The sequence below is a fragment of the Dipodomys spectabilis genome, unplaced genomic scaffold (assembly GCF_019054845.1).
Source record: "Dipodomys spectabilis isolate Male_0828 unplaced genomic scaffold, ASM1905484v1 ptg000273l, whole genome shotgun sequence".
Classification (NCBI taxonomy): Eukaryota; Metazoa; Chordata; class Mammalia; order Rodentia; family Heteromyidae; genus Dipodomys; species Dipodomys spectabilis.
Genome location: NW_024870950.1, coordinates 9268526 through 9282556, shown reverse-complemented (window position 1 = coordinate 9282556; position 14031 = coordinate 9268526). Strand labels below are relative to the sequence as shown.

Here is a 14031-nt window from a genome sequence, read left to right as displayed (position 1 = left end):
TAACTCAGGGCCTGGGTACTGTCCCTGAGCTTCTTCAGCTCAAGGCTAGCACTCTACCATTGAGTCACAGCACCACTTCCAGCTAGTTCTGTTTAGGTGGTAAAAGAAATCAAACCCAGGGCTTCGTGCATGCTAGGCAAGCACACTACCACTAAGCCACATTCCCAGCTCAACAATATCTATTAAATATTTTAAAAATATGAATCTAAAGCTAGGTGCCAGTGGCTCATGCCTGTAATCCTAGCTACTCAGGAGGCCAAGATCTAAGGATCACAGTTCAAAGATAGCCTGGGCAGTAAAATCCATGAGACGCCTATCTCCAGTAAACCACCAAGAAAATGTAAGTGGCACTATGGCTCAAAGTGACAGAGTGCTAGCCTTGAGTGAAAAACACTCAGGAACAGTGCCTAGGCCCTGAGTTCAAGCCCCACAATGGACAAATAAATAAAATATGAAGCTAGTCAGAATTTAATCAAGCCTCTAAATCTAACTACTAATTTACAGGGAAAACAAAAAAGTGCTGGGGATGTAACTTGGTGGAAAAGTGCCTCAATTCTAAGTACTAAAAAGGAGAGAGAGAGAGAAAGAAAAGGAAAACAAGGGACCTCAGAGACACATATGAATCACATGGCTGAATGTAATCAGCAAAACTATATTGTGTTAGTCCCTGTTCTTGTTGTCATTAAGTAAAAAATAAGTATACCTTACATAATGAAGGGTGATATCTGTGCAAGAGAAAGTAGACAAGTTACATAGAATCTTTTTTTGAGGGCATGGTTAAGACGCTCTGAGGAAGGGTAACTATTTCAGCTGAGTGCAAAGAATGAGGCATTAGCCATGCAGAGATCTGACAAAGAGTGTGGAGAGCATTTTAGACAGAGAAATCAGCCTATGAACACAAATAGGCCATAAGAAAGATCAAAAGGAGTCCCAAGGGACAAGATACTGAGGACAGGAGTACATTTTTTTTTTTTTTTCAAAAGACGAGATCTTGTTGTTTAATCCATTTTGGCCTCCAATCTTCCTGCCTGAGCTTCTTGAGTATCTTTGTTTAGGGGCATAAATCTTCTAGGAACCCAAGTTCTTGGTTTAAAAACAGGCTAAACCACCAGGTGCTGGTGGCTCACACCTGTAATCCTAGCTACTCAGGAGGCTGAGATCTGAGGATCGAGGTTCAAAGCCAGCCCAGGCAGGAAAAGTCCATGAGACTCTTATCTCTTATCTTCAATTAACCAAAAACTGGAAGTGGTGCTGTGGCTAAAGTGGTAGAGTGCTTGTCTTGGGCTGAAGAGCTCAGGCCCAGAGTTCAAGCCCCACAACCGCAGGAAGGGGTGGGGGAAGGGTGGACAGGCTAAACCCATGGGGGAAGCTCTACTTTCTTAGCATTGGGTATGAAGGCATAGTGACAGTAAAGAGTATTACTTTCTAAGGAGTCCTGCTGAATTTGGGTTTACTAGATGTGACTAAGTGAATGTTTTCAGACCATGAGGAGCATGCTAGCTGCTACTTCCATGTTCATGTGTGTTGTCATATCCGTACCAGGTGTGGAGAGACGGTTTGTATGATGTAGAAGTTTATGTGTAAAAGAGCAGAGGAGGGCTAGGAATGTGGCTTACTGGTAGAGTGCTTGCTTAGCATGCATGAAGCCATGGGTTCAATTTCTCAGTACCACATAAACAGAAAAGGCCAGAAATGGTGCTGTGACTCAAGTGGTAGAGTGCTAGCCTTGAGCAAAAGAAGCTCAGATACAGTGTCCAGGCCCTGAGTTCAAGCCCCAGGACTGGCCAAAAAAAAGCAGAGGATCCTTGAATGCCAAGCTAAAAGTCTGGATGATGTTTCACAAGAGAAAGGGGTCATACGCTGAGCAGTGCTGCAAGATTAGCCTAGTATCTTTTTGTAAAATGATAGAAAGTCAACTGGAGAAATAGGAACTTTGTGCTCCTAGAAGTTCTATGGAGGGAGGGCAAGACAGCAACAGAATAAGGAAAGGCAAAGAAAAACAACCTATTGAATGTCAGTTGATGATCAATGGTATTCACCTTTAGGTTTAAGCAATAAATGTCTCCTTCAAGTCCCAGTTAGTATACTAAACTCTTATTAAGTGCCTACTGGATTTTAAGCCCTCCCCCAGGCAGCCTCTCTGGTTTTTTGTTTTTGTGTGGGTCCTGGGGCTTGAACTCAGGGCCTAGGAGCTATCCCTGAGCCTTTTTGCACAAGGATAGCACTCTACACTTGAGCCACAGCTCTACTTCTGGCATTTTGGTGGAGTCTCACCAGACTGGCTTTGAACTGTGACCCTCATTTCTCAGCCTCCTCAGTAGCTAGGATTACAGGTGTGTGTGAGCCATGGGCACCTGGCTTCAGCTTGTTTCTTCTCTTCTCAAATGAGTTCCTTCAGGTTGCTGATAGGCTCCTATACTCACATAAAGAAGGCAAACAACTTTCTTGCAGGCTTACTTTAAAATAATAAAATCCATAATTACTGAATTTTAACTTTGGTAAGTTCCATATTTTAACAGCATTTTTACTAGACTGTCTAGTTTGCAAGATAAGCAATAACTGATTGAGCTCATTTTAACCTCAAAAGCTTATGAGAAAATTTTCTCCAGTAGGTCAATCATCTTCTCATCACCTTCCCCTCCCACTATAATGAATACTCCTGCTCAAAGAAATCACTTGAGTGTCAAGAACGGAGCTCACATTTCTCCCGTTCACTATCACTTGGTTGGAAGACCTGGTATTAAGGACATCTCTAATTTAGTATCTATTACAGCTGTGTCTGAGGAAGTCAATGTTGCTTTGGAGCTGTGTGCTGAAAAGAGGAACTCTGCTTCTCTCTAATCTTCTACTGCCCCCCACCCCGTCCCCACCCCGATATTGAGTTTTGAACTTAAGTGGAGGCTTGCTTGCTGAACTGCTGCTTGCTGGTTATTTTGGAGATGGGGTCTTGAGAATTTTTTCTGACAGGACGGCTTCAGACCATGATCTTCCAGATCTTAACCTAAGATAAACAATGCCTTGCTTTTCTCTATTCTTGTATAAGAAACTGTGTATCCCCCCTTTATTGAAATTACAGGAGTTTGGACCAAATATTTGTCTATGAACATCTAAATTTTCACAGCTACCTCTTGTTCTCTCGACATTTCAGGAGACTGCCCAGCCAGTGATACTGAGTTGGAAGGAACTCCTCATTAAACCAACTCAGCAATTCCTTCCAAGAAGGCTCAGAGCGAAGACAAGATGATTCTAAAGGCCTTGGGAGAGGAGGGAAGGCTTCTCCCCCGCTTACCTTCTCTAAGCGTTGGTGGCACGAAACAACTCCCTGCCTACATCAGGGTAATGAGGTTTGTTGCGTTCTTCACACCCGTCCAGCCACCCCGTAGAGACCCTCACACACTTCTTCCAAACTAGTACAACGTGGAAAGAGGCAGCTTTCGCAGAGATGAACATTGCAGTCCTTAAAGCCTTGTTTCTGTCTAGGCTGGCTCAAGCCAGACAGCTATAGGTGGATCTCCTTCCCCCAACAACGGCCATCCGTTACCATTTTCCCCAAAAGGACTCTCAGGCCCTTCAACGGCCCCCCCACCTCCCCCCAGCTTCCGGCTTCCCAGCCCAAGTCGGCCTCCATTCTGGCCTTCAAAAGCCCCTAAGCCCCCGCCCGCGCGCGGCTCACCCTCAAGCGTCTCGCACTGCACCAGGTTGAGGTAGTCCGCCTGGCTGAGCACCCCGGCCTTCAGGCCGCGCACTAGTCCTTCCAAGTAGCCATTGTCCACATTGAAGTAAAGCTCCGGGAAGAACGACATGACTGCACCGCGGGGGGAGTGGGGGGCGGTGGGACCCAGGAACCCAAACCAGCCGGCACGCAGCGCGACTCCAAGATCAGCTGACGCGGCGCCCGAAACGGGCTGTCAAGTGCGTCAGGTGACGCGCACGCACCTCACGTGACCTCCATAGGGCGGGGAATCTGAGCAGCGCCGAGCTTCTAGGCGTCTTAGTACGCAAGCGTGGCGCAGACGGGAGGGGCTGACGGCCTTTTGGCGCCTGCGCAGTGACAGGGAGCCGTCCTCTCGCTACTCAGCCTGGAAGCTGCTGGGTTATCCGCAAAGATAAGCGCGTGGTGGCGCCCGTGGTCGCCGGATGTAACGGGAACTCTAACTTCTCCGGGTTAGGCGCCCCTGACACTGCAGGAACCGGCAGGGTAGAGATGGAACTGAAGGTGCTTCTTATGCTTGAAAGCCGAGTCAGCCCTCCGCCTTCCCCCATCCTCGCCACCGACAGGGACTGAGGTCCAGTAAAGGGCGGGCTTTGCTGGAGGTGACAATTAGCGGCCAGCTGACTCTGGAACTTACTGCTTTATTCGCCAACTGGGAACTAAGCCCCTCAGTGCACCCCGTTGCCTCCGCACTTTGTAGCACGGATGTTTACATTTCCTGCTTCTCCAAAGGTGTCTAGTGACCCTGAAAGTGTGCGTATATATGGCTCAGATGATGGGGTACCCCAGGCCTTGGCGTGAGCGAATGTGTAGTTTCTTGGCTTGACAACACCCCCCCCCTCTCTCTCTCACACACACACACACACACACACACACACCTACCATGAATCCCCTTAAACGATCACACTGGAAATAACCACAGCTTTGGGATTGATCCCAGCCTTTATTCGCGTTCCCCTCCCCTGCCCCCCATGCTGCGCCATGGGCCGGTTAGGTGCGGCTGCAGGGGTTCGTGGCGGTACCCAGCTTGCGGCAGTAGCAGAAGGCGTTGAAGAAGCGGCAGTAGCATGTGGCACATGGGTCGCAGCATGGTACTTGCTGTCCCAAGCAAGACTCGTGCAGCCTTACGCAGCGACGTGGGGAACGTGACTCGCGTTTCTCTGGGTCTAGCACCTGTATTGGTTCGGAAGGCAGGAACATGGGCTTATCAAGACAGGTTCAGAGTCCTGTCTCGCTCTAGTCCATGAAAGATGGCAATGGAACATGGGGAGAGGTGGTCAGGAGGTGAGGAGAGGAGATGATCCTAAGACAGATGCCCTCTGCCTGCAGCTTCACCCCTTTGCCTGAGCTGTTACCTCTGCCAGAGCTTCTGCCTTCTGCAGCAAAGCATCTTCTGCTTGGTCTGCAGGTGTCCTCTTCACCAGGGCACGCAGACCTAGGCCTGGGACAGAGAATGTGAGGACAGGTCCCGCCCTCTCAGAGATGGAATTGGGAAGGAGGAATGAGGACTTACACCAAGCAGTCAGGTTTGTGGCCAGTGAGTGTCCAGCCCCACCCAGCCCTGCTGCCACCCATACTGACCTGGGAACTCTGGGAAGAGGGCCTGATCAGGCCTTCTGATGCCCTCCAGGGGTGCCAAGCCCATCTGGGCACCCTGTGTGGCAGGCAGTGCCAACAGCAGGACACAGCTAAGCAGCACTGTAGTCAGCATGGCCTGGCTCAGTAGAAAAACCCACCACTTAGTCCCTCCTCTTCTTTGGAGTACCCTCTAGGTGCCCAGAGAGAGGGCCCCAGAGAGCAGGAGAATCTATCCAACCTAAGGACTTACCTCTGCCTTGCTGGTCCTTGCTAGGGAGTTCTGGGCCACCAGTGCCCTCAGCTTATATAGCAGGGTTTAATAAAGGACCTGCACGTGACTGCTCTCTGCAGCCAAAGCATGAGGGGGCCCTCCAAGAGGGCGGTGGCACAATTCAGTTTTGCTCTCTGGAACCTGAGCCTTTTTTGGAGTGCTCTACTAGAGGTCCACCTACCTCCAATTTGGGATGAAGCTTCCAGGAACCAAAGTTTGGGAACAAGATTGGGTGCCCACGTTCCAAAATCTCCTGGGCACCAGGACATAGGGCCAGGCTGGAGCCATTAGCAATAATAAGGCAGGCGGACCTGAGAGCTTAATTTAATTTCTGGCCCCGGAGATGCTCACTCAAGCCTTTACATGGCATGTTATTTCCTTTGTTTCCTGGAACTTAGGTCGAGAGCACTGAAGGGACTGACAGGTAGTGGTTATTTTGGGGTAGGGGTGGTGTGAAGAGCCAAATCTTCGATTTCTTAACAGGAAGAAAGGTGGGGATAACCCTCCTTGCTAAACCTAGCTCTCCTAACTGCATCTCTGGCCCTGTCTCCTCTCCTCCTTTTCCCTCTAGGCTTCCCCAAGACCCCCACCTTTATATTTGTCTCCAAGCCCCTTTCTGCCTAGGGTTCCTGGAAGCCAGGAGAGCAGAACGGACTGTTCCCTAGTTGGGTAAGCAGCTTCAGAGTAAAAAGGCTTTCAAGCCACCTACCTCATTAGTGCTAATGGCTGCTCTCTTCCGCCCTGCGCTGTTAGACCTCTGCTCACGTGGGTTTTATCAACTCGAGGCCACAGTGAGAACTCCTTGTTTGTAGACATGGCAGCATACACAGGACCCCACCTGCCCATGCCTTCACCCTTCTGGAGGTATTTTTATCACACAGGGGCCCATCTGGGGAAAGGATGCTGGCTGAATCAGCTTGGAGGCCCCAAAGCACAAAGGCTCATTCAAAGACAATGGAAGAAGCCGCCATTGTGATTTATAGCCCAAGTCCACACAGGCTATTTGGACTGGGAAGATGCTTGAGGAAATCCTCTCAGCTGCAGGTGGAAACAGATGTTGCCATCTGACAGATTTCTCCTGGAGTCAGCACCAATTGGTGTCTGTATACAGGAGTCATTGAGGCACTCTGCAAAAGGAGACCTGTGGCAAGCTTCTTTTGCAGATAAGAATGGGTGTCGTTTTGGATCTCTGCTGGCAATGGGTTCTCCTGAAGTAGGCAAGGGAGACAGTCTTTAGAAAACCACTGTCTACTGCCTGGTAGGGGACACTGAAGAATCAGAGAAAACCCTTATGAGGAGGTAGTAGCTGGAACCATGAGAATAACTTGGCAAAGGTTCAGTCCCCTTTGCTACCTGCCCCCCTCCAGAATAGAATTGACAGTTTGGTAACTGTCACACAGCAGATCTGGTAGCAAAGCCTGTCTGGCAGTTTTCATTGACCCTTCTCTCCCAGAAGCAGTGGCCAGGCCTAATAGCCCACTTCAGGCCTTTCTCTTCTCTTGAGTGGGACAGGGTGAAGGTACCAGACACTCAACTATGCCTGTTGTCAATTGAGGCTCAAGAAGGGTAATAATAACAAATGTACATGAGGCACTTTCCATAAATTCTCATGACCTAGTCCCATCCTTGGAGATTCTGGTGGAAGAGGTAGGGAGCAGGAACTGCATAATGACTGGAAAAGTCCTCAGGTAAATTGAGGTGAAACTTCTGGATACCTGTCTAGGCCTGCTTTGCACTCTCCTTACAGACAGCTCTTTATGTTTGAAGGGAGACTTCACTCTTGCTAGGCAAGCACTATATCACTTGAACTACACTGTCAGCCATTTTGTGATATTTTTCAAATAAGGTCCTCTATTTTTGTCTGGGCTGGCCTAGACTTTGATCCTCCTTTTTACGTCCAAGTAGTATGGGTGTACCACCTCACCCAGCTTATTGATTGAGTCTTGCTAACTTTTTGTTTGGGATGGCCTCAGACCTGTGATACTTTCTGACCTCTGCCTTCTGGGTAGCTGGGATTACATATATAAGCCACTGTGCCCAGCCAAAAGGAATGCTTTATAGTACACTGGAACCCAGAGCCTGTCCCACATGGTAGAGGTATTGTCTAGAAAGCACAAAGCCCAAGTTCAAATCCCAGGATTACAAACAAAATTTTAAAAAGCTTCAGTGGGATTAGTGTTTTAACACAGAAATGTCCCCAGGGCCTTTGTGGCCAATTTGTGCATCTACTCCAGCTAAAACTGGGCCGGGAGTTGGCTAGGGAAGGCTTGCTGGGGGAGGAGACCTTTACTCAGTCATGAAACTTGAGTAGGAGTTGAGAAGTGCCGACCAAGGCAGTATAAGTCCTTTAGACTCATAACTGACACACTGTTTACCACACTGACTGCACTGAACTAGTTCTACTGCTTAATACATGCTGTGTCAAAACCTGGTTCCTACCCAAAGGCCCCAGCCTAGTAAACAATACTCTTTTTTGGGACGGGGTGGTAAGAGGTGTGCCTCAGGTTTGAACTCAAGGCCTTGTGCTTGCTAGGCAAATTGCTGCACCACTTGAGCCATGCCTCTAGCCAAGAGCTGGTGAGACAGCTGCTCCCTCTCCAAAGATGCTCCCCAGAGTTGTTTCACTCAGTAAGTCAGTTAGCAAACATCTAAGTCTTTGTCACATTGTACAACTGCTACCCTGAACACTGCTCAGACTAAGCCAGTAGAGCCCAGATCACTCTGGGCTCAATAACCATGAGCTAAATAAACTTTATTTCCTAAGAAACTCAAGTAGAATCTGGAGGAGGAAATAAGTTGTTTATATCCTTTCCAACACTACCTCCCTCACCATTTTTGTGTGCTGGTTACTGGGGCTTGAACTCAAGGCCTAGGCACTGTCCTGGAGCTTTTTCACTTAAGGCTAGAACTCTATCACTTTAACAAGAGCTCTACTTCTGGCTTTTTTTTTTTTTTTTTAGTTTACTGGAAATAAGAGTCTCATGGACTTTACTGCCTAGACTGGCTTCAAACTGTGATCATCAGATCTCAGCCTCCTGTGAGGCATGAGTTACCAGGCTCAGCTCAAATAGTCTTAAAAACCATAAAAACAATTGATTGATTCATATAACTGGAAAAGTACAGAGCAGGACTGGTTAGATGAGGTTTGCTCTAACATCTCAAGTTCAGTGGGGCAGACACAGTTACCTTCCCAATGCCTGTTCCCAGTTTTGTTTGGAGCAGTGCCCAAACTTACTAACTTCCTGAAAGTCTAAGAGTTTGTGGTATCCTTAGATCTGTTTATGATCCATAAGACTCACGTTGAGACCTCTGGGAAAACTTTGATTCCCTTACAAAGTATCTGAAGGAAGTTTCTAAAGGAAGAAGCTTCTTGAAAGGAGGAAGAAACTTCTAGGGCAGCTTTTGCAGTTGTTCATGACCAGAATCCTCATGGCCCCTGTGGTTTCTAGCAGCACAACCCTCAGCCTCCGCAGTACTACACCCTCAACTTGTTCCATGTTCAAGGAATTCAGCCTACTTTGGCTCTCCCTGAAACCAAGTAACAGCTGAAGAAATCCCAGAAGTCCTTTCAAGCGACTGGATGGCAGCATACTCTTCGGGGTGGCAAATGAAACTTTCAGTTCCAGGGGCCTCTCATTTTCCCCCCTTGAAGATAGGGCCTCTTCCTGCTGCAATAAAGAGAAGTGGGAAGGCCTGAAGATTCCAGGCTGAGTGAAAGTTATCCTTCTCTCACTTTCCCTACAAATGGTGTAAGTAAGAGCCCTGGAGTACAGCAATAAAATACATGTCTCCACCAAAAGCAACAGGGGAAATTAGATCTAAAACAATCCTGGAAGTAGATGTTGAAGATTGCTAACTCGTGGTACTTAGACCAATTTTCTCTTTTCTCCCTCCCTCTCTTTCTTCCTTCCTTCCTTCTGTGCCAGTACTGGGAATTCCAAGTCTGGGAGCTGTCCCTTAGCTTTTTCATTTAAGGCCAGAACTCTACCACTTCAGTCACACCTCTACTTCTTTTTGGTGGCTAACTGATAAGAGTCGCACAGACTTTTTTGCCCAAGCTGGTTTTGAATCACAATCCTCAGATCTCAGTCTCCTGAGTATCTATTACAGACATAAGCCACGAGCACCTGGCTCTGACCAACTTCAAGAAAGAGTTTGGGAAGGTCTAGGCACCTGAGAGACACTAGCTATGGATCCATCAGAAAGATGGAAAAGGTAAAGAAGGTCCAGCAGAAACCCCAAAAGCTTGTTGTTTCAGGCATGTCTCAATATGAGGGCACCTATACCAGCAGCAGAAACCTAACCTATGAACTTGGGAAAAAATGTCAGTTTGTCCCTACCCAGACTTAAAGAATCATAAACCCCAGGAGTTTATGATTGGGCCTAGTTGTCAGTTTTTACAGCCCCTCCAGGTGACTGTGATATGAGCTGTGAGAATGCTCACTATTGTTTTTAATTCCAGAAACCAACCCTAACCCTAACCTTCCTTATAGAAAACTGTGGCTAAGACTTGAGGTCCAAGGAGTTAGGAAGGGCCTCTGGAGGTGTGAGAGGCAAAGGAACACTTTAGCCTTGAGAGACACAAAACAGGAGTTCATGTAGAAGCAGCCTCATTCTCTCATCCATGATCTATTTGAGTGTCCCCTGTGTTAGAGCCTGGGACAGATACTTAGGCTTTACTAAGGGCCTGAGGGTGAAGGTAGCAGGGTTCATATGAGGGCTAGGGATAGAATACAAACAATTTGAGTTTCAGGGCTGGGAAGGTGGCTCAGTGGTAGAGTGCTTGCCTTGCATGCATGAGGCCCTGGGTTCAATTCCCAGCACCACATAAGCAGAAAAGGCCAGAAGTGGTGCTGTGGTTTAAGTGGTAGAGCGCTAGCCTTGAGCTGAAGAGCTGAGGGGCAGCGCCCAGGCCCAGAGTTCAAATCCCACAACCGACAAAAAAAAAAAAAAAAAAAACAAGTTGAGTTTCGTGGCATCCCTGTGGTCCAGTTGAGTCTTTGGAAATGCTCACCTTGGTGATGACTCAGCCTTTCCAATCTAGAAAAGCTCAAACTGGGCAATCTCCTTCAGAATATTCTGGATGGCCCCTAATGACCTACATTTACATCAATGGGCTGTGCTAAGCACAGTCCTCAAAGTTCAACTGAGACTACTTGGCCACAAACCAACCTACAGCCAAACTTACAGAGTTGAACTTCTCTCTGGGAGGTTCCCAGGGAAGTTGGATGCCATAGTTACAGGGTGTTGAATGCTGCCTGCCAGTAGTCCATGAACAGGACATATGTATGTGGATAAATCTAGATCTCCTCTAACCCATTACATCTTCCCCAGTCTCATGGATGTTCCTGTCTGGACTGGCTTTGAACCATGATCCTCAGATCTCAGCCTTCTGAGTAACTAGGATTATGAGTGAGCCAGTAGAGCCCAACTTTACTTCTTCCCTTCCTTCCTTCCTTCCTTCCTCCCTCCCTCCTTTCTTTCCTCTTTTCTTTCTTTCTTTCTTTCTTTCTTTCTTTCTTTCTTTCTTTCTTTCTTTCTCTCTCTCTCTCTTTCTTTCTCTCTCTCTTTCTTTCTTTCTGTCTGTCTGTCTGCCTGCCTGCCTGCCTGCCTGCCTTTATTTTTTTTGTCGGTGTGGGGCTTGAACTCAGGGCCTAGACATTGTCCCTGAACTCTTTCACTCAACGCTAGTGCTCTACTACTTTGAGCCACAGCTCCACTTCCAGTTTTTTGAGAGTATAACTGGAGATAAGAGTCTCACAGGTACTTTTCTGCCTGGGCTGCTTTCAAACTATAATCCTCAGATCTCAGGTTCCTGAGTAGCTAGGATTACAGGCCTGAGCTAGTAGTGCCTGGCCCAACTTTTCTTTCTTTACTTTTCTTTCTCTCTGTTTTTCTTTTTCCTTTAAGATGAGATCTCACTTCCTGCCTGGACTGCAGTCCTTTTATTTCCCTTTTTCATCCAGTTATTAGTTGAAAAGGGGAGTGGTCTCATAAACTTTTATTCAAGGGCTGGCCTTGTACCACTATCATCCTGATTTCAGCTTCTCTAGTTGTTGCTAGGATTACAGGTGTGAGTCCAACTCTTTGTTCCTCTTTACTGGGGGAGAGCTCTCCCCCAACAAGTCCTTTACATGAGAGAGACAATAGTAGAAGGGGTCCTAGAAAGCAGACCTAATAGAACTCTGAGGTTAAATGCCTAGTAGGTCACATGGTGAGAAGGACTCATTGAGGAGGTGGTGTCTTAGAATCCTTGCAGTAATGTGCTAAGACATTTATCTGGGACAATGGAACAGGTTCAAGGGAACTTCACGTCATGAACCCAGAAGGCAGGCAGAGCCATGCTAGGTACAGGACTCAAGTGCAGAATGGCAAAACTTCAAAGGAGGTCTGCACTTGGAAATCTCCTGCATCTAAGTTTCTGATGAAACAAAAGCAGGATCCTTTGATTTGTATTGGCAGACTCTGGAAAAAAACAGCCTTGTATGGAATTACCCTAGGCTAGGTGTCTAGCTCCTCTTTCCAGGATAAGACTTGATCGAAATAAGGGAGGTCCCTTTGGTGTGATGGTACCAGTTAGAAGCATCTAGACACAAAATCCCCAATATTAATATCTCTTTGTCTCTCTTTCTCTTTCTCTCTCTCTGTCTCTGTCTCTCTGTCTCTCTGTCTCTCTGTCTCTCTCTCTCTCTCTCTCTCTCTCTCTCTCTCTCACACACACACACACACACACACACACTGGGAATAGCCCATGAACAGCAGCCACATCACAGGGATACCTGTGCATTGGACTGGCACACAACAAGCTTCCAAATGGTGAGAATGCACCTGGAGCCAAGTGTGTAGAATTTCTCCATTGACAGCACCTAGAGGTGTGATTCAAGTTCAGAGTGCCTGCCTAGCTAGTGGGAAGCCTGAGTTCAAACCCAATATTACCAAAACAGAAACAAAAGCAAAGCCTATTTTGCCACAGAGGTATAATGCCGTGGTTGCATATGGCTTCAGGCCTCAAAGGGTCTCGTGATTATGTCCATGCTCTACTGTTGCCATATTGAAATCCATAGTAATTCTGAATGAAGCACTCTACATTTTGATTTTGCACTGAGTCCCACAAATTATGTCCTGGGAAAAATGTTCTAAGAACAGAGGCAGAGCAAGTTTGTCAACCTAAAATAAAATCATAGAGAAACTTGAAGAAATGAATGTACTTAGTAATAAACAAGGAATTATAATCCAGAATATGCATGCTGTAGGTACACTCATGAGGCAAAAGAAGTCAAAGATTGGAGGGGGGTGTTATGGGCCTTGAATTCAGGGCCTGGACACTGGCCCTAAGCATTTTTGCTCAAGGCTAGCACTATGAGCCACAGCACCACTTCTGGTTTTCTGGCATTTATTTGGAGATAAGAATCTCATGGAGTTTCTTGCCAGGGCTGGCTTTGAACCTTGATCATCAGATCTTAGCCTCCTGAGTAGCTAGAATTACAGGTGTGAGCCACCAGCACCAGGCTAAGATAAAGATTTTTTTAAAGTAAAGTGAAGAAGGTAATATAAGTTGTTTTTAAAATTATCTTTGGCTAGAAATATCAATGGGGTAGTATCTATTCAAGCTTGGATAGGCAGTTGCTTTGAAAGAACTTTCCATATAGCTTTTTCTGTGGGAGGTTGTGCAAGGTTGTAGTTTTCAGAGTGCCTTTGTAATAGTTTTTGTCATGGATGTGTATACATGACAACCTCTCCCTTGTGGTCTTCTTGAATCCATTTTATTAAGGTTTGACATAAGGGACTCCATTTTGACTTTGACAATTATCATGTGAGTAAAAGATGGGAGGTGCCTAAGCAGGGACAAATGTGTTTGGCATATAGTAAGTTCACAAAAGTGACGAGTATAGACAGGTTCCGGTGGCTTATGTACGTAATCCTAGCTACCTAGAGGTTGAGAGCCAGATGACTGGGTGTTCAAAGTTAGCTCAAACAGATAAGTCCACAAGATTTCATTTCTAAAAATAGCAGCAAAAATATTGTTACTGTGTTATTGATGATGATGGTAAGGATTAATGAATCTTTAATGAATGTTGGTCTGTTGTTGATGGGTTGTTTTTTTTTTTTTGCACTGGTACTGGGACTTGAACTCGGGGACTAGGCACACTGCTCTTAGCTTTATCACTTAAAACTGGTGCCTTTCCACTTGAGACACAGCTCCACTTCTAGCTTTTTGGTGAAAAAAGTCTCATGGACTTTCCTTCTCAGATTGGCTTCAAACCAGGATCCTAAGATCTCAGCCACCTGAGTATCTAGGATTACAGGCATGAGCCACTGGTGCTTAGCTTCTGGTTGTTTCTCAGACTTCATTTAAACCTGATTAATTCTCTCTCCACACGTCATCACTCTGCCTTCTTTCACTGATGTACTTACAAAGCATTTTATCAGCTGGCACTGTAATTCTAGCTACTCAAGAGGCTGAGATCTG

General features: G+C 46.7%; 2 protein-coding genes and 1 non-coding gene across 4 annotated transcripts in view; 1 reads left to right on the top strand and 2 right to left on the bottom strand.

The window, feature by feature from the left end:
- The window catches only part of Atp6v0d1 (ATPase H+ transporting V0 subunit d1), a 40945-nt gene extending 37025 nt beyond the window's left edge, over positions 1–3920 (bottom strand). The window contains exon 1 of the mRNA XM_042700624.1: positions 3674–3920. Coding sequence (XP_042556558.1) covers positions 3674–3803 — 130 coding nt within the window. The 5' untranslated portion in view covers positions 3804–3920. The remainder of the gene's footprint in view (positions 1–3673) is intronic.
- A 733-nt stretch (positions 3921–4653) lies between these two features.
- LOC122126235 (agouti related neuropeptide) lies at positions 4654–6128 on the bottom strand. Of its 2 annotated transcripts, none has more exons than XM_042700902.1 (4): positions 5743–6128; positions 5294–5426; positions 5068–5153; positions 4654–4885 (listed from the first exon to the last, which is right to left on the bottom strand). In XM_042700902.1, the coding sequence occupies exons 2-4, from the start codon at positions 5421–5423 to the stop codon at positions 4703–4705; spliced, it is 399 nt and encodes a 132-aa protein (XP_042556836.1). In that variant the 5' UTR covers positions 5424–5426; positions 5743–6128; the 3' UTR covers positions 4654–4702. The 2 variants fall into 2 exon arrangements, with proteins under 2 accessions (XP_042556836.1, XP_042556835.1); XM_042700901.1 differs by lacking the exon at positions 5743–6128 and adding an exon at positions 5541–5703.
- Positions 6129–10323: 4195 nt separating this feature from the next.
- Positions 10324–10387, top strand: Trnaa-ugc. Its single transcript has one exon. It is a non-coding gene; the product is annotated as a tRNA-Ala (tRNA).
- Positions 10388–14031: the final 3644 nt, after the last annotated feature.

Bases quoted from the DNA above. Each gene is read 5' to 3' on its own strand.
- LOC122126235 (XM_042700902.1), bottom strand. From the start codon at position 5,423: ATGCTGACTACAGTGCTGCTTAGCTGTGTCCTGCTGTTGGCACTGCCT. The intron at 5,154-5,293 runs GTCAGTATGGGT...TCTCTGTCCCAG, and splicing joins CCTCTTCCCAGAGTTCCCAG to GCCTAGGTCTGCGTGCCCTG. The intron at 4,886-5,067 runs GTAACAGCTCAG...GAACCAATACAG, and splicing joins AGGCAGAAGCTCTGGCAGAG to GTGCTAGACCCAGAGAAACG.